We start from the raw sequence: 25,688 nt of genomic DNA on the forward strand, positions 1-25,688 counted from the left end.
TTTTGAAAAATTTGAACGATATTAAGATCCAATTCTTCGAACTTAGTTATGGTCGTGTTTTAGTTAAATACTCTCAACAAAAAGCGCTCTAAAGTGCCACATTTTTCATATGATTCGGGTATCCGGGTTCTACGGTAGCTTTGGTTACAACACCCATCTTACGGCCCCTTTTTAATTCTGAGTGAACGACTTCCCCAAGAAAATTCTCAAAATAACGCCATATCTTTTGCGCCTTCCTTCTGTGAAGCTTGATTTCGTGTTGGATGATATGCAGTGAATGGGAAGGATTTGAAACAGCCAATGGAAATAGTCCGTTCTTTTTGCTTATTTCCTCCCTTTCCTGACCCGTATAATGTGGCCATGGTTTTATGGCGTTGGCGGTTTTGCAGGACGCATTGAAATTACAGCTGTAATCTGAAACCTTACCCAAATAGTGCATGTGAACGTACCAGTTAAATACCCCAAACCCAACCAACCAACATAAATAAATAATATTGCTAACTGCCACAAAATTTCATTGAGGGACCTCGCTTTTCGCCTATAGGTACTGGTCTCAATGTATGACTTCGGGAGTCAAGTAGTTACACTGAATTAAGGCAGTATGTTCCTCGAACGTGAAAGACTTAAACCTTTGCTACAAATTTCCTTAAGGAATCTTACAACTATTCTCTTTCAAAATCAAGAATAAAAATCGGGGTCACCGTGCAAATTGTGGTACTAGAGAAAAATATTTCCTGAGATTTACAGGTATTTGGAATTAAAAATGGCCACATCTCTGTGTTAACTCTTAGAAGAAAAATAAAATTTTCGATTTTCAAGAAACTAATCTGGTGAAAGTCTTTCTTTCACCAACAGCTTTAAAATGAGCCACAGCAAGTGCTTAAGTGCTAGACTAGAAAAACAAAATGTAAAAGTTTGAGAGCCCAATTTGTGTCCCAAAGGCGCATTGTACCTGGACGTTACTCGTAGAGTACAATGGCTGTCCCGTTTTACCTCTATGAAGGGTACAGTAATGCGCTTTCTAAAATGACTTCATTCAATAAGAAATAAGCAGCTGAGGGCAGATACTTAAGCTAAAATAACCAGTAGACAGCCATGCAAGATATTTATTAAGCGGGGGAACCGACAGCAGTATAGAATGGTGGTTAAAAATATTGACATACAAAAAAAGTTGATGTGAATTATATATATATATATATATATATATATATATATATATATATATATATATATATATATACTCTGAAGAAATAAAAGTGTCGGCGCCTCATTCCGTGCTCGTCTTCCGATAGCCCGATCGTACAGCCATTGGTTTTCAAATCTGTTTATTACCGGTAGGTCGCGAGCAATTGTGTCACTGCAACGCCCTCTCAAAAAGTCACACAGGCACTGACCCATGCAAAGTCACTCATTTTCCTTTTATGACCCTAGTTACAGTTAGAAAAATAAAGAGATAAAATCATACTCCGCGGCAGATGAATCCACAATGATAAATTGAACTACAAATCATACAACCAAATGTATACTCAATATCACACAACCAAATGTATACTCAAAATCTCCTGATGGACACGACAACTAAAATTCTGAAAGGTAGATACACTGCTTGTTTGCGCATGGGTTTATTGGCAGTTTTATGAGATTAAAACAACATGTGCGCGCGGTAAGCCCTCCTACTTTGGATTTTGAAACCCGGGGACACTGGAATGCGATTTTATGAGCACTTTTAATTGAGGACGGAATATATGCTCCCCTTTGCATAATGATGAACGAGCTCTTCCCTCTGTTCGGGAATCACATAGGCAGACTGTGCTTCTACAGGTTATCATTATTGCTTTTATTGCTAATATCATATTGTTTTAGCAATGCAAGTGAATTTGGGGCAACAATGCTTGATAATTGGATAAAATATCAGTAACAATCTTGATGGATGACGTCAGAAATACACTGGTATTGACAAAGCCATAAATAACAGAAAGTGTAAATAATACAAAGAATACGATATATTAGATATGTACATCTGATCGAGAAGTGGCGAGCTGGTTCCTTACACAGGCCCAAACTATGTTCATCTTTATGGAATGATCGACCATCTTCACAAAGTCGGAATAGCGTTTACCGGCAGACCCCGGTCATGATAACCGTAGACCGTAGAAAAACAGTCTGTCTATGTGAATCCCGAACTCTGAGAGGGAAGAGTTTGTTAATCATTATGCAAAGAGGATTACATATCCCGTCATGGAAAGTTCTTATGAAATCACACATCAGTGTCCCCATCTTTCAAAAGCTAAAGCTGTCGAGGACTTACCGATGACATGTTTTGTTACTATAAAGTATTCAACATAAAATACAAATTACCAATAATTTAAGTACACAGATGAATCCAATGTAAGTTAAATTCAGGAAGAAAATATATTATTAAGACGACTAACAATCATTAACAATTGTTATTTATAGAGAAATCACAAAATGATTAAAATCGCATGAATTTCTTACATCCTATTATAAAAGCGTATCAACATATACTTCCTTTAATATGTTTGTAAGCTATATATGTAAGTCTGTCAAATCGGTTTTAATATGCTTTACAAAATACAGTATATTTATGGAGTATTTTAATACATTGAGGTTCCACACATAGCTATTAAATAAACTTTCCTTCTTAAGTGCAGCGTCGTTACAAAATAAGTTTATAGCATATTTTCCATATTTTAAACAGAAAAAGTCCAAGAACTTGACATTTTCTTTTTGATAGATTCCTAGTGGAAAAAATCTACCTGAACCTTATTTATATGAGAAGATATTAAGTAATGAGGCATTAATTTTGCAGCCATATCGGGTTTAATATCAAGATGTATTCTTGTAAAATTTTCATATGTTGTTCTGGGTATCTCTCGAAAATGCATTCTGAACAAAAATATTCCGTTGCAATTTGTGGTGGTTCTAACCCTATTTTGACTGAAGTATTCGATTTGATTATATTATATCACTTTTAATTTGTCATATCTCAATAAAAAAGACTATCAATAACGCGTTTATTATGTAATCCTTGGTACGTTGCGGCCTGCAAAGATTCCAATTTATGCAGTCAAAAAGAAAATAGCATTAGGCTAATAATCAATTTTCAACGTTTCTCCTGTGTTGTTGAAAATGCTTTTGGACACTCAGTTTTCGAAATGAAGATGTTGTTAAAGGCACTTAAATTATGAAATATTTGAAATAAATCCTTGTGACGATGGAACTCTCAACAAAACTGCAAACTCGAACAAAAAATCTAATTTTGACTGATTTTAGGCGTGGCCTGTAGGGATTTCCCCCTTGCGTAAATGATGGACACCTTGAAACAGCCAATCAGATCGAACCAAAAAAGCGAGGAGGAGGCGATCGACATATCACTGGATTGAACAAAATTATTTTTTTTATAAGTTCTTTATCAGTGCTCTTCCAACGAGGTTCAATCATTGCAGTTTTGAAGTCGTGTACTCGGCCGACGTTCTCATTCTTTAAGAATTCCAAATATGAAAAGCTGCAAATATCGTGGTGTAATCGCCTGTGTTATGTTGGCTGGCTCCTTCGTCCTTTGGTTTACATTACCGTGTGGAAAGGACAGTGCTATGCGTTACGTAAACCATACAGCATTTTCAAAAGGCTCACTCAATAGTGAAAAGACCGTTCAGCTCGATTCAGAAGCACTAAACAACAATACACGCGAGATGAAAGCAACGACAATTTACGATGGTGACAGTTATACCGGGCAAGACAGCGGCAAAAGCGGTAAAAGATTTCCGAAAGTGAAGAACACCGATCTTAAAACAATGATTGACAAAATGGTAAGCGCAAAGGCTTTATCGTTCTTTTGTATCTGAATCTCGGGTATTTGAACATTACGAAAAGCTGGATATGTAACGTGGAATGTATGGGTGTTCTGGAACAGACATTATTTGTCTGTAGCGATGACGAAGCATACTGGTCGCTTACAAACTGGAAACCATCACTAAATGTGATTCTTCACCGCTATGGAACGACCAACGCTATGACGTGGGGCACGGAGAGTTACTTTGAGTACCTGGTGTACCGCGCACAATCGGTCGACTCGATTCTGAAAGAAAACTACTCCGTTTTCCTCGTTGAATCAGACATGGTGTGGCTGAAAAATCCTCTGGTGCTATTGGAGCAATATCAGAACAACGATCTCATTTTGGCAGCCAATACACGCGAAGCGAACGAGACTCACAGAGAGGCACTTCCCGCCATGGCTTACTTGAACGCGACGGCCAGAACACGGAGTCTGTGGACTAAAATGGTGGAAGTGTGCGATCGAAACTTCCAATGTACAAAACGGGGAACGTAGACAATGTCGGCGGCAGTGACATGGGTGCATTCAATAAACTGATAAGAAGTGAGCCGATCAAAGTGCAGTGGCTACCAGACGACAAATTCGCCGGTGGGAAGTGGTACAGAGGCGATGAATACAATGAAGACACAGCTGAATCCATAGTCGTCATCCACAATAATTTCATAAAAGGAAACGACAGAAAAGAACAAAGAGCGAAACTGTGGGGACATTGGTTCCTGTCTGACGATGGCACAGCCTGTACACCATGTTCGTCCATGCCAAATAAGCTTGTTAAGCCAACAGGCCACTTAAGAATTATCAATCGAACGGGGGTAGAGTTTCAATGAATTCGTTTCCGAAAGCGAAGTTAGTTACTTTGATCATATATGAACGTATGTACGTACGTACGTACGTGTGTATGTATGTATGTATGTATGTATGTATGTATGTATGTATGTATGTATGTATGTATGTATGTATGTATGTATGTATGTATGTATGTATGTATGTATGTATGTATGTATGTATGTATGTATGTATGTATGTATGTATGTATGTATGTATGTATGTATGTATGTATGTATGTATGTATGTATGTATGTATGTATGTATGTATGTATGTATGTATGTATGTATGTATGTATGTATGTATGTATGTATGTATGTATGTATGTATGTATGTATGTATGTATGTATGTATGTATTATGTATGTATATGTGTGTATGTGTATGTTGTATGTATGTATGTATGTATGTATGTATGTATGTATGTATGTATGTATGTATGTATGTATGTATGTATGTATGTATGTATGTATGTATGTATGTATGTATGTATGTATGTATGTATGTATGTATGTATGTATGTATGTATGTATGTATGTATGTATGTATGTATGTATGTATGTATGTATGTATGTATGTATGTATGTATGTATGTATGTATGTATGTATGTATGTATGTATGTATGTATGTATGTATGTATGTATGTATGTATGTATGTATGTATGTATGTATGTATGTATTTATGTATGTATGTATTTTCAACAGCTTTACAACTGCGTCAGCTGTAGGCCTGGCGTTACATACAGTATATGCGACAAAAGGGTGCGAAATATTCAGATAGTATATTCATTTATTTGCATTTAGTTTGGTTGAACATATTTCATGGCAAACGTTGAAATCGCTCTAAAGAAGTTAAGTTTGGCTGAATTTCATTTCATTAATATGCTACTGAGGTACCTTTTGAAATCCGATTTAGGGTCTCTTTGACAGAATTTGAAAGTTCTTAATAAATACATATAAAAACAACTTAACACCAAACAAACTACTAGTCTTAACAGTGTGTATGAACACAATAAATAACTGTTCATAATGTCTTAACTTAAGTGACGCCATCATTACAAATGAGGGCAATCTCTGCCTGATCTCTGTCCGATAGTATACAACAGACATCGCTACGATCTGAATGCAGTGATAGTGAAATTGCCCGCGTACATTGCACACACTGTAAACGAATCTGTATCACATCAATAAATGCTCTAAACTAGTTTAGCATTCAATAAATTTTTCTCATAACCTCATGCAATTCAAACTATGTAAATATATTACCTCGTGGGCCTATTTAGTTAGTACTCTAGGTTAATTATCAGCGTACTACTTTAGTTCATTGAATAACAAAGAAAAACAATGGCTGCCTCTGCTTCATGGGAATCACAATTTGGAGGCAAAAACACCATTTAACGCTAATTTTCAATCAACTAATTTGAAATAGCTAAAGATCGATAGATTTGCAAGTTCCATCGTTTACTAATGAAGTAAATAGCAGTAAATCTGACGAGAACTCACCATGACCGACATCGACACCAGGAGGCGCTGTCTACCTCAAAGTGCTCTGATGCATCAAGTCGATTACAACAGCCGGCTTAAAGATATCCCTCTCTCTGGCGTCTATAGATTTCTTTTATTCAAAAATGTAAATTACACTTTCTTGATCGTTAAGTGATTGTTGGTTTTTTCCTCACTTTCTTTTCGGCATGACGACAATTAGGTCGCTTATCATCATTTCTTTTGCCCATTTATCCAATCAGTATGTACACTGTAAAAATAGCGGACGCTAGACGCGTCTTTACGCGTTCAAAATGTACATGTCGGTGTTCAAATTTGAACGGTTAGTGTTCATATTGTTAACACTAGTGTTCATATTATTAACAATGATGTTCTAAACCTGAACACGTAGTGTTAACAACTATCTCCTTCAAGTGTTCAAAATCTGAGCATCACAGAAATTTTACAATACTGTGAAACAATTAACAATCTTTTGTGTTTTTTACTTTACAATGGCTATATTAACTTTACTACTGCCTCGCTGTCCGGCATACGTACACGGATTTCGGTGTAACGAATTTCACAATAAGTGGAAAATATTTCCGGTCTACAATTGCTGAAAGCATGTTTTTTCTAAAAAAGGAAGTATAAAAAATAATTTTACACGTTTATTACGGGTTGAAATTTTGAAATTTTGAAAAAAAAAATCAAAAAACCACCATGAACGTTCTAATTTTAACATCGGCGTGCAAGAGGCGTTCTACTTCTTAACACTTGGTGTTCAAGTTTGGTGCCTTTTCTTATCCCATGATGCATCAAAACGGAAGTTGCGACATTTTTCTTGTAAGCGCACGCTGAAGTCGTGATCGTGGGAAAGCAAAGACCAGAAAGGGTAAGTTTTCTCTCAAAAATATTAAAAGGTATTGGATTTTGAAGCATCTGTATTATTATCCTTCGAAATTAATTGTATTGTACTTTGAAAAAGCTTAACTACGTGAAGAAACCTTTATTTCTTTCAGTGGCTGGTGGACCATACACTAGCTGTGAATACGCAGCAGTGTTTTGGGCCATGGGGTATCGATCGCACTCGCGTCAAGGGTCATCACTGGAGCGATGACCCTTGACCCGAGCGCGATCGATATGCCACATAACCGCTGCGTAATCACAGCTTACACATGTCTTTTAGTAACCACAATCGCATGTAAATTTAAAACTTTAGTTAAACATCGAAGAATATTATTTTAGCATATGAGAGTTGGCTTTGCTTTTACTTTTCATCAGTTGATGACACGAAGAAGCCTATATTTTGTAACATTGAGGCACTGTATACAAAAGTCACCCCTTTTCCTTAAGCTAATAAGGCCAAATTGTCTTTCATTTGAAGTCTCATGTCGCCATATTATCTATTGTTGCATTATTTTCAGGATGTGAAAAGTTGGATGAACGTGAAATCGAAGAGTTATTACAGAAGCTATTGGTACAGAAATTGAAGAATATGAGTGTATAGATAGCTGTCTGGAAACAAGCTTGAGAACCTCAGTTCATCTCTGATGTAGATTTGAACTTTCGAGGGTTAGTAACTGATTGATAAGTTTCTGTATTTTTGTTCTGAATTTATCTGAGCTATGTCCAGAACGCTATGATTAACTTAATGTTACTGAAGAATAAGCTTTCAAATACTTGTAGTCGCCCTTATCAGATGCAATGGTGGAATGAAGAATTAAAGCAGAAAGTCACAGAAAATTCACAGTGAAAAATGTACACTCTAAATTTCGAAATTTTCTGAAATTTCCACTCTGAATTTTCTGTCGCTTTCTGCTTCAAATCTTCATTGCACCCTGGCATCTGATGAAGGAGACTTCACGTCTTTGAAGGCTTATGCCAGTAACATTTAGTTGATCATAGCCTGCTACCAAATCTTTGATTATTTTATATTTCAGATCAAGACGTCTTTTGTTCTCGGTCTGTTACTGATTTTAGCTTTGCTGCTAAGGACGTAGACCTTATAGCATAGGTAAACGTGTGGCATCATCCTCAAATGTTTACATCCCAAGCGTTTTCTTCAAACGGCCAGTACGATTCATTTAATATTTGGAGTACAGGTTTCCGGGAATTATTCTAATCATATATCTACAAGTTATGATGAAATACACAAATTGTATTTTTGAGACATTAAAGACATTTTAGACATTTTTAAGACATAAGGAATTATCAAAATGTGATATATTCAAGTAAGCCAAATTTTTAGCTTTTTCAAACAGATGTTTTCGTACGTTTTTGCAAGTATGAACATATAACGTAATCCACAATAAGTAAAACCTGTTTTGTCACTACTTTGTTCATATTGTTTGAAAACGATCTACAGTGTTTATGGGGATTTTCTTTTGTTTAAGTTTTGATAGGAAGGTGTTAATTAGCATTGGTGTTTTCCTCTGACAAAACTTTACAAAGTGGCCATATGGCCACTTTGTAAAGTTTGTCAGAGAAAAAATACCAACGGTGTTTATGTGCCCAATTGACACTAAATAATTGTATTTTACTAAAGGAATTTTTGTGTATTTTTAAATAAAATAATTTTACTGAATATAAGTGGTCTGTTTTGTTATTTCCAGGCTTGAACACCCCATGAACGCGCAAAATTAAAGGTGTTCAACAAGTGCATATCATGTGTTCTAACCTTTAACACACTTATCGTTGAACGGCGTCCATGCGTTCAAAAAGTGTTACATCCCTTTGAACGCGTAAATGCGTTCAATTTTTTGAACGCATTTCATGTGCAACGTATGTTCAGATATGGAACACATGGTGTTCAATATAATGTCTGATGAACACGAAGTGTTCAAAATCTGCACACGTGTGTTAAAAAATTGAACGTTGGTTGAACACGTAGTGTTAAATTTCTGAACGTCTAGACGCGTTCAAAAAGTGTTACAAAAAGGCGTTTAATTGGTGTTCTATCCTTTAACACATAACTTTACAGTGTACAATCATATGTATTTTGACTTTCATGCAAAGCAGCTGTAACATGATAGGACCAATCAAGATCAGACATAGTTAACGATAATCCTACTTGGAGAGAATAACAGTTAAAGGATGCCTATATTCAAAAAAATTAAGCTCCTATTCTGGTTAAATTTACAACCAGCTTGACGCACTTTACGACTAGAAACTAGTTAGTTAGAGTAGACTGCGATATGGAGTTGCGTTAAGCCGATTGTTCATGTTTTTTCTTTAGGAGAATTCAAAAGGACATGGTAGTCGTTTTCCGAGCACAGCACTTAACTTTATAGGCCGGGTATATATTCTCGCTGATTTATTGATCGATTCTCAATCATCAGACAACCCAACAATATTTGCACAAGAAGATATTCAAGAGGCCTTAAAGCATTCATGCCAATCTTTAGTTATGACATGCAGGTCTATGAGTGCGCATAGCGCGCGTTGCGCTCTTATTATAGTCTATACTTTTCGCTTGAGTATATTCGTGTCTAACCCAAATATTATAACAATATTGCCAAAAATTGCATTAATAGAGATTGTTCTTCCAACAGCCTAATCGGTAACACCGTGGAAACAGAGTCAAATTATGATTTTTAAAAGTCGCAAACCTTCGGTGGAGGTGAAAATTTGGGGCATGTGTACTAGTATGTCTACCAATTTCTTTTCAGGTTTTTCACTTTTGTCTGGTGAATGATGGATAAACTATAAGCACAGCTACAAGGAAGTTGCATGACGGTATAGATATTAGGGATGGACGACACTCAATTCTGGAAGGGCTACCTCAATAAGGGTCACCAGCGTCCATTTTGATCCTAGACACCACATAATGTTTCGCAGTTTTGTAGAGGACGCTCTTTCCAAATAGAAAACGATTGGAACTTATTAAGGACAATTTGATAGTGCAGTTATGTGTGTTTAATCGGCAAATGTAAGCTCGTCTGCTTTTCTTTTCAATTATGAAACTGTTTTTTTATGAGTAATTTGTAATATTCCAACATTCAGCTGTAGGGCACCTAACACTTTTGAAAAATTTGAACGATATTAAGATCCAATTCTTCGAACTTAGTTATGGTCGTGTTTTAGTTAAATACTCTCAACAAAAAGCGCTCTAAAGTGCCACATTTTTCATATGATTCGGTATCCGGGTTCTACGGTAGCTTTGGTTACAACACCCATCTTACGGCCCCTTTTAATTCTGAGTGAACGACTTCCCCAAGAAAATTCTCAAATAACGCCATATCTTTTGCGCCTTCCTTCTGTGAAGCTTGATTTCGTGTTGGATGATATGCAGTGAATGGGAAGGATTTGAAACAGCCAATGGAAATAGTCCGTTCTTTTTGCTTATTTCCTCCCTTTCTTGACCCCGTATAATGTGGCCGTGGTTTTGTGGCGTTGGCGATTTTGCAGGAGGCATGGAAATTACAGCTGTAATCTGAAACCTTCCCCAAATAGTGCATGTGGACGTACAAATTAAATAACCGTAACACAACCAACCAACCTAAATAAATAATATTGCTAACCGCCACAAAATTTTAATTCAGGGACCCGCTTTTCGCCTAGAGGTACTGGTCTCAATGTATGACTTCGGTGTCAAGTAGTTAAACTGAATTAATGTAGTATGTTCCTCGAACGTGAAAGACTTCAACTTTTGCTAAAAATTTCCTCAAGGAATCTTACAACCATTCTCTTTCAAAATCAAGATAAAAATCGGGGTTATCGTGCAAACTTTGGTACTAGAGAAACATACTTCCTAAGAATTACAGGTATTTGGAATTAAAAATGGCCACCTCTCTGTGTTAACTCTTAGAAGAAAAATAAGATTTTCGATTTGCAAGAAACTAATCCGGTGAAAGTCTTTCTTTCACCAACAGCTTTAAAATGAGCCACAGCAAGTGCTTAAGTGCTAGACTAGAAAAACAAAATGTAAAAGTTTGAGAGCCCAATTTGTGTCCCAAAGGCGCATTGTACCTGGACGTTACTCGTAGAGTACAATGGCTGTCCCGTTTTACCTCTATGAAGGGGTACAGTAATGCAGCTTTCTAAAATGACTTCATTCAATAAGAAATAAGCAGCTGCTGGCAGATACTTAAGCTAAAATAACCAGTAGACTGCCATGCAAGATATTTATTACAGCGGGGAACCGACAGCAGTACAAAGTTGTGTTTAAAAATATTGACATACAATAAAGTTGATGTTGAATGTATATATATATATATATATAATATATATATATATATATATATATATATATATATATATATATATATATATATATATATATATATATATATATATATATATATATATATATATATATACTCTGAAGAAATAAAAGTGTCGGCGCGTCATTCCTTGCTCGTCTTCCGATAGCTCGATCGTACAGCCATTGGTCTTCGAATCTGTTTATTATCGGTAGGTCGCGAGCAATTGCGTCACTGCAACGCCCTCTCAAAAAAGTCTCACAGGCACTGACCCATGCAAAGTCACTCATTTTTCAGTTATGGACCTAGTTACAGTTAGAAAAATAAAGAGATAAAATCATACTCCCAAATGTATACTCAAAATCTCCTGATGGACACGACAACTAAAATTCTGAAAGGTAGATACACTGCTTGTTTGCGCATGAGTTTATTGGCAGTTTTATGAGATTAAGACAACGTGTGCGCGTGGTAAGCCCTCATGCTTTGGATTTTGAAACCCGGGGACACTGGAATGCGATTTTATGAGCACTTTTAATTGAGGACGGAATATATGCTCCCCTTTGCATAATGATGAACGAGCTCTTCGCTCTGTCGGGAATCACGTAGGCAGACTGTGCCTCTACAGGTTATCATTATTGCTTTTATTGCTAATATCATATTGTTTTAGCAATGCAAGTGAATTTGGGGCAACAATGCTTGATAATTGGATAAAATATCAGTAACAATCTGGATGGATGACGTCAGAAAATGCACTGGTATTGACAAAGCCATAAATAACAGAAAGTGTAAATAATACAAAGAATACGATATATTAGATATGTATATCTGATCGAGAAGTGGCGAGCTGGTTCCTTACACAGGCCCAAACTATGTTCATCTTTATGGAATGATCGACCATCTTCACAAAGTCGGAATAGCGTTTACCGGCAGACCCCGGTCATGATAACCGTAGACCGTAGAAAAACAGTCTGTCTATGTGAATCCCGAACTCTGAGAGGGAAGAGTTTGTTAATCATTATGCAAAGAGGATTACATATCCCGTCATGGAAAGTTCTTATGAAATCACACATCAGTGTCTCCATCTTTCAAAAGCTAAAGCTGTCGAGGACTTACCGATGACATGTTTTGTTACTATAAAGTATTCAACATAAAATACAAATTACCAATAATTTAAGTACACAGATGAATCCAATGTAAGTTAAATTCAGGAAGAAAATATATTATTAAGACGACTAACAATCATTAACAATTGTTATTTATAGAGAAATCACAAAATAATTAAAATCGCATGAATTTCTTACATCATAATAATAAAAGTGCATCAACATATATTTACTGAAATCTGTTTTTAAGCTATATATGTAAGTCTGTCAATCGTTTTAATATGCTTTACAAAATACAGTATATTTATGGAGTATTTTAACACATTGAGGTTCCACACATACCTATTAAATAAACTTTCCTTCTTAAGTGCATCGTCATTACAAAAAAGTTTATAGCATATTTTCCATATTTTAAACAGAAAAAGTCCAAGAACTTGACATTTTCTTTTTGATAGATTCCTAGTGGAAAAAAATCTACCTGAACCTTATTTATATGAGAAGATATTAAGTAATGAGGCATTAATTTTGCAGCCATATCGGGTTTAATATCAAGATGTATTCTTGTAGAATTTTAATATGTTGTTCTGGGTACGTCTCGAAAATGCATTCTGAACAAAAATATTCCGTTGCAATTTGTGGTGGTTCTAACCCTATTTTGACTGAAGTATTCGATTTGATTATATTATATCACTTTTAATTTCTCATATCTCAATAAAAAAGACTATCAATAACGCGTTTATTATGTAATCCTTGGTACGTTGCGGCCTGCAAAGATTCCAATTTATGCAGTCAAAAAGAAAATAGCATTAGGCTAATAATCAATTTTCAACGTTTCTCCTGTGTTGTTGAAAATGCTTTTGGACACTCAGTTTTCGAAATGAAGATGTTGTTAAAGGCACTTAAATTATGAAATATTTGAAATAAATCCTTGTGACGATGGAACTCTCAACAAAACTGCAAACTCGAACAAAAAATCTAATTTTGACTGATTTTAGGCGTGGCCTGTAGGGATTTCCCCCTTGCGTAAATGATGGACACCTTGAAACAGCCAATCAGATCGAACCAAAAAAGCGAGGAGGAGGCGATCGACATATCACTGGATTGAACAAAATTATTTTTTTTATAAGTTCTTTATCAGTGCTCTTCCAACGAGGTTCAATCATTGCAGTTTTGAAGTCGTGTACTCGGCCGACGTTCTCATTCTTTAAGAATTCCAAATATGAAAAGCTGCAAATATCGTGGTGTAATCGCCTGTGTTATGTTGGCTGGCTCCTTCGTTCTTTGGTTTACATTACCATGTGGAAATGACAGTGCCATGCGTTATGTAAACCATACAGCATTTTCAAAAGGCTCACCCAATAGTGAAAAGACCGTTCAGCTCGATTCAGAAGCACCAAACAACAATACACGCGAGATGAAAGCAACGACAATTTACGATGGTGACAGTTATACCGGGCAAGACAGCGGCAAAAGCGGTAAAAGATTTCCGAAAGTGAAGAACACCGATCTTAAAACAATGATGGATAAAATTGGTAAGCGCAAAGGCTTTATCGTTCTTTTGTATCTGAATCTCGGGTATTTGAACATTACGAAGAGCTGGATATGTAACGTGGAATGTATGGGTGTTCTGGAACAGACATTATTTGTCTGTAGCGATGACGAAGCGTACTGGTCGCTTACAAACTGGAAACCATCACTAAATGTGATTCTTCACCGCTATGGAACGACCAACGCTATGACGTGGGGCACGGAGAGTTACTTTGAGTACCTGGTGTACCGCGCACAATCGGTCGACTCGATTCTGAAAGAAAACTACTCCGTTTTCCTCGTTGAATCAGACATGGTGTGGCTGAAAAATCCTCTGGTGCTATTGGAGCAATATCAGAACAACGATCTCATTTTGGCAGCCAATACACGCGAAGAGAACGAGACTCACAGAGAGGCACTTCCCGCCATGGCTTACTTGAACGCGACGGCCAGAACACGGAGTCTGTGGACTAAAATGGTGGAAGTCTGCGATCGAAACTTCCAAATGTACAAAACGGGGAACGCAGACAGTGTCGGCGGCAGTGACATGGGTGCATTCAATAAACTGATAAGAAGTGAGCCGATCAAAGTGCAGTGGCTACCAGACGACAAATTCGCCGGTGGGAAGTGGTACAGAGGCGATGAATACAATGAAGAAACGGCAGAATCGATAGTCGTCATCCACAATAATTTCATAAAAGGAAACGACAGAAAAGAACAAAGAGCGAAACTGTGGGGACATTGGTTCCTGTCTGACGATGGCACAGGCTGTACACCATGTTCGTCCATGCCAAATAAGCTTGTTAAGCCAACATGCCACTAAAGAATTATCTATCGAACGGGGGAAGAATTTCAATGAATTCGTTTCCCAAAGCGAAGTTAGTTACTTTGATCATATATGAACGTATGTACGTACGTACGTACGTACGTGTGTATGTATGTATGTATGTATGTATGTATGTATGTATGTATGTATGTATGTATGTATGTATGTATGTATGTATGTATGTATGTATGTATGTATGTATGTATGTATGTATGTATGTATGTATGTATGTATGTATGTATGTATGTATGTATGTATGTAGTATGTATGTATGTATGTATGTATGTATGTATGTATGTATGTATGTATGTATGTATGTATGTATGTATGTATGTATGTATGTATGTATGTATGTATGTATGTATCTGTATCTATGTATCTATGTATCTATGTATCTATGTATTATGTAATTATGTATTATGTATGTATGTATGTATGTATGTATGTATGTATGTATGTATGTATGTATGTATGTATGTATGTATGTATGTATGTATGTATGTATGTATGTATGTATGTATGTATGTATGTATGTATGTGTATGTGTGTGTGTGTGTGTGTGTGTGTGTGTATGTATGTATGTATGTATGTATGTATGTATGTATGTATGTATGTATGTATGTATGTATGTATGTATGTATGTATGTATGTATGTATGTATGTATGTATGTATGTATGTATGTATGTATGTATGTATGTATGTATGTATGTATGTATGTATGTATGTATGTATGTATGTATGTATGTATGTATGTATGTATGTATGTATGTATGTATGTATGTATGTATGTATGTATGTATGTATGTATGTATGTATTTATGTATGTATATATTTTCAACAGCTTTACAACTGCGTCAGCTGTAGGCCTGGCGTTACATACAGTATATGCGTCAAAAGGGTGCGAATATTCAGATAGTATATTCATTTATTTGCATTTAGTTTGGTTGAACATATTTCATGGCAAACGTTGAAATCGCTCTAAAGAAGTTAAGTTTGGCTGAATTTCATTTCATTTAATATGCTACTGAGGTACCTTTTGAAATCCGATTTAGGGGTCTCTTTGACAGAATTTGGAAAGTTCTTAATAAATACATATAAAAACAACGTAACACAAACAAACTACCAGTCTTAACAGTGTGTATGAACACACAATAAATAACTATTCATAATGTCTTAACTTAAATTACGCCATCATTACAAATGATGACAATCTCTGCCTGATTTCTGTCCGATAGTATACAACAGACATCGCTACGATCTGAATGCAGTGATAGTGAAATTGCCCGCGTACATTGCACACACTTTAAACGAATCTGTATCACATCAATAAATGCTCTAAACTAGTTTAGCATTCAATATTTTTTTCTCATAAACTCATGCAATACAAACTATGTAAACATATTACCTCGTGGGCCTATATAGTTAGTACTCTTGGTTAATTATTGGCCTACTTGCTGTACTACTTTAGTTCATTGAAAAAACGAAGAAAAACGATGGATGCCTCTGCATCATGGGAATAGCAATGTGGCGACAGAACACCATTAAACGCTAATGTTCAACCAACTTATTTGAAATAGCTAACGATCGATAGATTTGCAAGTTCCATCGTTTACTAATGAAGCAAATATCAATAAATCTGACGGGAACTCACCACGACAGACATCGACACTAGGGGGCGCTGTCGACTCAAAAATACTCTGATGCATCAAGTCCATTACAACAGCCGGCTTAAAGATGTCCCCCTCTCTCTCTGGCGTCTGCAGATTTCTTTTATTCTTAAATGTAAATGACACTTTGTTGATCGTCAAGTGATTGTTGGTTTTTTTCTCACTTTCTTTTCGGTATGTCGACAATTAGGTCGCTTATCATCATTTCTTTTGCTCATTTATCCAATCAGTATGTACACTGTAAAAATAGCGGACGCTAGACGCGTCTTTACGCGTTCAAAATGTACATGTCGGTGTTCAAATTTGAACGGTTAGTGTTCATATTGTTAACACTAGTGTTCATATTATTAACAATGATGTTCTAAACCTGAACACGTAGTGTTAACAACTATCTCCTTCAAGTGTTCAAAATCTGAGCATCACAGAAATTTTACAATACTTGACAAACAATTAACAATCTTTTGTGTTTTTTACTTTACAATGGCTATATTAACTTTACTACTGCCTCGCTGTCCGGCATACGTACACGGATTTCGGTGTAACGAATTTCACAATAAGTGGAAAATATTTCCGGTCTACAATTGCTGAAAGCATGTTTTTTCTAAAAAGGAAGTATAAAAAATAATTTTACACGTTTATTACGGGTTGAAATTTTGAAATTTTGAAAAAAAAATCAAAAACCACCATGAACGTTCTAATTTTAACATCGGCGTGCAAGAGGCGTTCTACTTCTTAACACTTGGTGTTCAAGTTTGGTGCCTTTTCTTATCCCATGATGCATCAAAACGGAAGTTGCGACATTTTTCTTGTAAGCGCACGCTGAAGTCGTGATCGTGGGAAAGCAAAGACCAGAAAGGGTAAGTTTTCTCTCAAAAATATTAAAGGTATTGGATTTTGAAGCATCTGTATTATTATCCTTCGAAATTAATTTTATTGTACTTTGAAAAAGCTTAACTACGTGAAGAAACCTTTATTTCTTTCAGTGGCTGGTGGACCATACACTAGCTGTGAATACGCAGCAGTGTTTTGGGCCATGGGGTATCGATCGCACTCGCGTCAAGGGTCATCACTGGAGCGATGACCCTTGACCCGAGCGCGATCGATATGCCACATAACCGCTGCGTAATCACAGCTTACACATGTCTTTTAGTAACCACAATCGCATGTAAATTTAAAACTTTAGTTAAACATCGAAGAATATTATTTTAGCATATGAGAGTTGGCTTTGCTTTTACTTTTCATCAGTTGATGACACGAAGAAGCCTATATTTTGTAACATTGAGGCACTGTATACAAAAGTCACCCCTTTTCCTTAAGCTAATAAGGCCAAATTGTCTTTCATTTGAAGTCTCATGTCGCCATATTATCTATTGTTGCATTATTTTCAGGATGTGAAAAGTTGGATGAACGTGAAATCGAAGAGTTATTACAGAAGCTATTGGTACAGAAATTGAAGAATATGAGTGTATAGATAGCTGTCTGGAAACAAGCTTGAGAACCTCAGTTCATCTCTGATGTAGATTTGAACTTTCGAGGTTAGTAATGAATTGATAAGTTTCTGTATTTTTGTTCTGAATTTATCTGAGCTATGTCCAGAACGCTATGATTAACTTAATGTTACTGAAGAATAAGCTTTCAAATACTTGTAGTCGCCCTTATCAGATGCAATGGTGGAATGAAGAATTAAAGCAGAAAGTCACAGAAAATTCACAGTGAAAATGTACACTCTAAATTTCGAAATTTTCTGAAATTTCCACTCTGAATTTTCTGTCGCTTTCTGCTTCAAATCTTCATTGCACCCTGGCATCTGATGAAGGAGACTTCACGTCTTTGAAGGCTTATGCCAGTAACATTTAGTTGATCATAGCCTGCTACCAAATCTTTGATTATTTTATATTTCAGATCAAGACGTCTTTTGTTCTCGGTCTGTTACTGATTTTAGCTTTGCTGCTAAGGACGTAGACCTTATAGCATAGGTGAATGTGTGGCATCATCCTCAAATGTTTACATCCCAAGCGTTTTCTTCAAAACGGCCAGTACGATTCATTTAATATTTGGAGTACAGGTTTCCGGGAATTATTCTAATCATATATCTACAAGTTATGATGAAATACACAAATTGTATTTTTGAGACATTAAAGACATTTTAGACATTTTTAAGACATAAGGAATTATCAAAATGTGATATATTCAAGTAAGCCAAATTTTTAGCTTTTTCAAACAGATGTTTTCGTACGTTTTTGCAAGTATGAACATATAACGTAATCCACAATAAGTAAAACCTGTTTTGTCACTACTATGTTCATATTGTTTGAAAACGATCTACAGTGTTTATGGGGATTTTCTTTTGTTTAAGTTTTGATAGGAAGGTGTTAATTAGCATTGGTGTTTTCCTCTGACAAAACTTTACAAAGTGGCCATATGGCCACTTTGTAAAGTTTGTCAGAGAAAAAATACCAACGGTGTTTATGTGCCCAATTGACACTAAATAATTGTATTTTACTAAAGGAATTTTTGTGTATTTTTAAATAAAATAATTTTACTGATATAAGTGGTCTGTTTTGTTATTTTCAGGCTTGTACACCCAATTAACACGCGCAAAATTAAAGGTGTTCAACAAGTGCATATCATGTGTTCTAACCTTTAACACACTTATCGTGAACGGCGTCCATGCGTTCAAAAAGTGTTACATCCCTTTGAACGCGTAAATGCGTTCAATTTTTTGAACGCATTTCATGTGCAACGTATGTTCAGATATGGAACACATGATGTTCAATATAATGTCTGATGAACACGAAGTGTTCAAATCTGCACACGTGTGTTAAAAATTGAACGTTGGTTGAACACGTAGTGTTAAATTTCTGAACGTCTAGACGCGTTCAAAAAGTGTTACAAAAAGGCGTTTAATTGGTGTTCTATCCTTTAACACTTAACTTTACAGTGTACAATCATATGTATTTTGACTTTCATGCAAAGCAGCTGTAACATGATAGGACCAATCAAGATCAGACATAGTTAACGATAATCCTACTTGGAGAGAATAACAGTTAAAGGATGCCTATATTCAAAAAAATTAAGCTCCTATTCTGGTTAAATTTACAACCAGCTTGACGCACTTTACGACTAGAAACTAGTTAGTTAGAGTAGACTGCGATATGGAGTTGCGTTAAGCCGATTGTTCATGTTTTTTTCTTTAGGAGAATTCAAAAGGACATGGTAGTCGTTTTCCGAGCGCAGCACTTAAGTTTATAGGCCGGGTATATATTCTCGCTGATTTATTGATCGATTCTCAATCATCAGACAACCCAACAATATTTGCACAAGAAGATATTCAAGAGGCCTTAAAGCATTCATGCCAATCTTTAGTTATGACATGCAGGTCTATGAGTGCGCATAGCGCGCGTTGCGCTCTTATTATAGTCTATAATTTTCGCTTGAGTATATTCGTGTCTAACCCAAATATTATAACAATATTGCCGAAAATTGCATTAATAGAGATTGTTCTTTCGAACAGCCTAATCGGTAAGACCGTGGAAACAGAGTCAAATTATGATTTTTAAAAGTCGCAAACCTTCGGTGGAGGTGAAAATTTGGGGCATGTGTACTAGTATGTCTACCAATTTCTTTCAGGTTTTTCACTTTTGTCTGGTGAATGATGGATAAACTATAAGCCACAGCTACAAAGTAAGTTGCATGACGGTATAGATATTAGGGATGGACGACACTCAATTCTGGAAGGGCTGCCTCCAGCGTCCATTTTGATCCTAGACACCACATAATGTTTCGCAGTTTTGTAGAGGACGCTCTTTCCAAATAGAAAACGATTGGAACTTATTAAGGACAATTTGATAGTGCAGTTATGTGTGTTTAATCGGCAAATTTAAGCTCGTCTTCTTTTCTTTTCAATTATGAAACTGTTTTTTTATGAGTAATTTGTAATATTCCAACATTCAGCTGTAGGGCACCTAACACTTTTGAAAAATTTGAACGATATTAAGATCCAATTCTTCGAACTTAGTTATGGTCGTGTTTTAGTTAAATACTCTCAACAAAAAGCGCTCTAAAGTGCCACATTTTTCATATGATTCGGGTATCCGGGTTCTACGGTAGCTTTGGTTACAACACCCATCTTACGGCCCCTTTAATTCTGAGTGAACGACTTCCCCAAGAAAATTCTGAAAATAACGCCATATCTTTTGCGCCTTCCTTCTGTGAAGCTTGATTTCGTGTTGGATGATATGCAGTGAATGGGAAGGATTTGAAACAGCCAATGGAAATAGTCCATTCTTTTTGCTTATTTCCTCCCTTTCTTGACCCCGTATAATGTGACGCGTGGTTTTGTGGCATTGGCGGTTTTGCAGGAGGCATGGAAATTACAGCTGTAATCTGAAACCTTCCCCAAATAGTGCATGTGGCCTCTCTACTAGGCGACTGATGCTGTATGTTGTGGTTCGAATCCGATTGAAAACTAGCCGTATTTTCTACCCTGGGTTGGTAGCTCTGCTGGTGGACAGAATTGTCCCCGAGGTTATCGTTCGCCCAGTTAAAGCGATGAATTCGTTTCTTCGCTTCGATAAAGTTTGTATGTGCGATGTGTGATAGTGAGCATGCGTGCGTGAGTGCTTCACGAACTCTACAACGTGTGGAGCGGTCTTAGTCAGAAAAATGTAACAACTTAGCCGGCTATTGAACCACTCTTTTTGGGAGTGGAGATTTAGCCGAGCGGTTCTCTCTGTGGCCTCTCTGCTAGGCGACTGATGCCGTATGTTGTGGGTTCGAACCCGATTGAAAACTAGCTGTATTTTCTACCCTGGGTTGGTAGCTCTGCTGGTGGACAGAATTGTCCCCGAGGTTATCGTTCGCCCAGTTAAAGCGATGAATTCGTTTCTTCGCTTCGATAAAGTTTGTATGTGCGATGTGTGATAGTGAGCATGCGTGCGTGAGTGCTTCACGAACTCTACAACGTGTGGAGTGGTCTCAGTCAGAAAAATGTAACAACTTAGCCGGCTATTGAACCACTCTTTTTGGGAGTGGAGATTTAGCCGAGCGGTTCTCTCTGTGGCCTCTCTGCTAGGCGACTGATGCCGTATATTGTGGGTTCGAACCCGATTGAAAACTAGACGTATTTACAGGTATTTGGAATTAAAAATGGCCACATCTCTGTGTTAACTCTTAGAAGAAAAATAAAATTTTCGATTTTCAAGAAACTAATCTGGTGAACGTCGTTCTTTCACCAAGAGCTTTAAAATGAGCCCCAACAAGTGCTTAAGTGCTAGACCAGAAAAACAAAATGTAAAAGTTTCAGAGCCCAAATTTGTGTCACAAAGGCGCATTGTTACCTGGACGTTACTCGTAGTGAACAATGACTGTCCCGTTTTACCTCTATGAAGGGGTACAGTAATGCAGCTTTCTCAAATAACTTCATTCAATAAGAAATAAGCTGATGGCAGATATTTAAGCTAAAATAACAAGTAGATTGCCATGCAACATATTTATTAAAGCGGGGAAACGACAGCAGTACAGAGTTGTGGTTAAAAATATTGACATACAATAAAGTAGATATGGAAACATATATATATATATATATATATATATATATATATATATATATATATATATATATATATATATATATATGAATCTAGGTATATGATAAAGCAGATTATCATATACCAAGATTCACGTACCCATGTATACCTATGGGAAAAGGCGCTCTTACAGGTGTGTAATAAGTTGCCGTATCACGCCCAGGCACACTTCGCCCAAATAAGGTAGTGTGCGCGCTTTTTCGAACTTTTTCATTGTCGTTGCTACGCGCGTTGCTTTCCACGTACATTCCATTCGAAAGCAGGTCAGCGCGAGAATTCGAACCCGTTTCTATGCGCTTCGCTCGTAGTTTTGAAGCAAATTGTAGACAGTTCCAATCTTATTCCGATCAAAATTGGTTTAAACAAGTGCTTGATAGTCTCCTCTCAATGTTTCGCTGAGAAAGTGTACTTTAACAAGCAGGATCAACTACTCATCTGTGCTCATTCTGTTGTGACATTGGCGTTCGCATAGAACAAGCTCGTGACGCGTTCCACAACAGAACAAATGACAACATCGTACATATTAATCCGCAAAGTTGCGTGGCTCATGTTTTTTTTAATTTACGCCCATAACTTTAACAAAATTTTATTGATAAATACTGAAACACATCACAACCGGCACCGTTCAATAAGGTATATGATAAAACCTTAACGGCCCAGATACGGGTTTTGCGGACCTCGGTCGTACGGCGTACGGGCCCTCGCACGCTCGGGCCCTTCCGCCGTACAACCTCGGTCCGCAAAACCCGTATCAGGGCCGTAAAGATTAGCAGATACTGATCTGACAGATATCTAATTGTGGTGTAAAGCATTACGTTATGTGGAGTTAATTAAGGGTTCATTTGCATATTTAATGAACTTTGTAATTAGTGATATTACTCCAAAATTACAGCATTACATTTTATTAGAGTTGATACAGATATTGATGTGATAAATATTTAATTGTACTGAGAAGCATTGGGTGTGTCAAGTTAACAATTATCTCATTTACATATATAATAAAATTTTGTAATTAGTGATTTTACTCTGAGAGTACTGTGCAAAAGTTGATGAAACCTACTACATATAATGATATAACAGATATCTTATTGTTCTTATTACACGCCTCACACGGATGTCGATTATATTGGTATGAACCTGGTTTATTGACAGGAATATTGAAAAACATAATACGATAAATCCTCGTCAGAGATAGTTACTCTGGCAGTAGACCGTATACACGGCTAGTCCTATCAGAAGTCTGTCTTCCACTCCGCGTCGTGTGCTCTATTGAACTGCTGTCAGAATATACAATGTCTATCTTTGTTCTTGTGTTTTGGTTAGTGATTATCCTGAGGTCTGCAAATGTTGCGTAACATCTCCTTGCTCGTTGTTTTGTCACTTTATACGAGACAGGTCAAAGGTACAATTGTTTTACATAACTTCATAACAGTCAAAAAGTATGCAGTAATTCATGTCATTTTGTATTATTTTATGCGTCCAGTAGTGTCTGATAAATGTCAATACGTCGAGTCGATGTCCAGTCATCAGCAGTCAATTTCAATGCTTGATAACTAAGTTTGTAATTTTGTCAAACTCAAAGTCATTCATTCCATTCAGGGGTCACATTAGTGGGTCAAGTTGTTCTGTTGAGTAAATGCTAAAAATTTCTAGTCTGTGTACTGGATATCCAACATTCTGTGAAGCGCACTACTATTAATGAATCTATTGTAAAACACGTGAGCACATTCAGTTCATATCTGGTTATACACTTGCTTTTATGAGTAATTTATAATATTCCAACATTCAGCAACTTGTGAGAAATTTAAACGATATTGAGATCCAATTCTTCGAAATTAGTTCCAATCGTGTTTTTGGTAAATACTCTCGACAAAAGGGCTCTAAGGTGCCATATTTTTCATACGATTCGACTTTTACGGGTGTTTTGGTTACAACACAGATCTTACGGCCCCTTTTAATCCTGAGTGAACGACTTCTCAAGAAAATTAAGAAAATAACGATCTATCTTTCTTTTGCGCCAGGCTTCTTGGATGATAAGCAGTGAATTGGAAGGATTTGAAACAGCAATATAGTCAATTCTGTTGACTTATTCCCGCCCTTTCTTGACCAGTATAATGTGGCCGTTGTTTTGTGGCGTTGGCGATTTTGCAGGAGGCATGGAAATTACAGCTGTAATCTGAAACCTTCCCCAAATAGTGCATGTGGACGTACAAATTAAATAACCGTAACACAACCAACCAACATAAATAAATAATATTGCTAAGCCAGAGAAAAAAAATTTTGTTCATCGGATTTTTTGGACCAAGTTCCAGGAGCGGCGAGCGAAAATTTTTTTTATTTTTTTTTTAGGCCGAAGGTAAACGCGGTTCTCTGGCATTTTGCACAGATGCAGACAAGGCAAGATAATTGTTTTCCTTTTACCAGCAATATCTCAAACAAGAAACACTGATACTGGTAACTGAATTCAATAATATATTTCCCAACAATAACATAGTGTTTGCACAACATATTCTGAGTATTTCAACATTCTCTCAGAATAAACTGAAATGTACAGCAAATCACTGAAATCCAACAATTCAGTATTGTCCTTTTATATTGTCCTGGTGGGACCTAGCATCTGAGTTTTTTCATTTTACTTTGCCCCATGTTTTGGCCTCTTTACCACTGTCTCTACACATTTTACACAATGGTCTAACAACACTGTACTGTGATCGGAGTGAAGTTATATAGTCATCATTCAGAAGGCTGTCTTGTACTCCACAATAGAAACAGCAAGCTTCAACTGATACTTTAACATCGACGCAACCATGTGTATTGTCCGTAAATTTGTATACTTTCGATGCAATTTTTCATTCAATAGGATACACCGTCCATCTGCTGTCACGATCTTGTTAAACAATCGCTGAAGGTAATATCAGGACAAACACTTAATAGCGTCTTTGGAACTAACTGTTGGCCATCACGTCGAATGTTGGCGATCAAATTGATACTCATGATGTGACATGTACTAACCTTTACAAAACAAGGAAATTTCTGGCCAAATCGACCACTTTGCGCAATGATTTGTCAAATTCAGACGTCACAACAACGTGTTGGCGGTCAACTATTAAAGTCCAAACACATTCATAATCCCGTGCCCGCGAAAACCCGACAAAGTGTAGGGCGCCACCAGCGGTTGTACTACAAATATTTGTAATGCGGATGTAAGGGAGCGTTCAGTTTTTATGGCCTGGGGGGCGGCAAAATCTTGTCGCCGGTGTTCAAAAAAATATGGACCCCCCTGCATTTTTTGTGAAAAAAAGATGACCCCCCTTTGTCAGAGGAAAAAATTGATGACCCCCACCTGAAAAATAACCAAAACCGATATGTCAAATTTACCCGCATGGTTTGGATTTGAACTCCGGTACACGGCGCACTTTATTCGTGTAGCAGAGATGCCAGTGCACAAACTTCTCAGCCACATCCATTGAAACGTCTGTTAATTAGGACGACTGTAAGGCAATTTTAACTTCATTTCCACAGACAACTCATGTCCATGGACATTGTATAAAGTAAACTTTATTGGAGTGGTTCGCCAAAGGCAGCCCTCCGATTAAGAGGGTCATGGGCCA

The 25,688-nt window shown here is 36.7% G+C and overlaps 1 protein-coding gene across 1 annotated transcript; it reads left to right on the forward strand.

Moving 5' to 3' along the window:
• Positions 1 to 13,882: 13,882 nt before the first annotated feature.
• LOC139129225 (uncharacterized) lies at positions 13,883 to 14,818 on the forward strand. Its single transcript, XM_070694868.1, has one exon. It carries the CDS (start codon positions 13,883 to 13,885, stop codon positions 14,816 to 14,818), a length of 936 nt encoding a protein of 311 aa, XP_070550969.1.
• The last annotated feature ends 10,870 nt before the right edge of the window (positions 14,819 to 25,688 follow it).

The sequence above is a fragment of the Ptychodera flava genome, chromosome 3 (assembly GCF_041260155.1).
Source record: "Ptychodera flava strain L36383 chromosome 3, AS_Pfla_20210202, whole genome shotgun sequence".
Taxonomy (NCBI): Eukaryota; Metazoa; Hemichordata; class Enteropneusta; family Ptychoderidae; genus Ptychodera; species Ptychodera flava.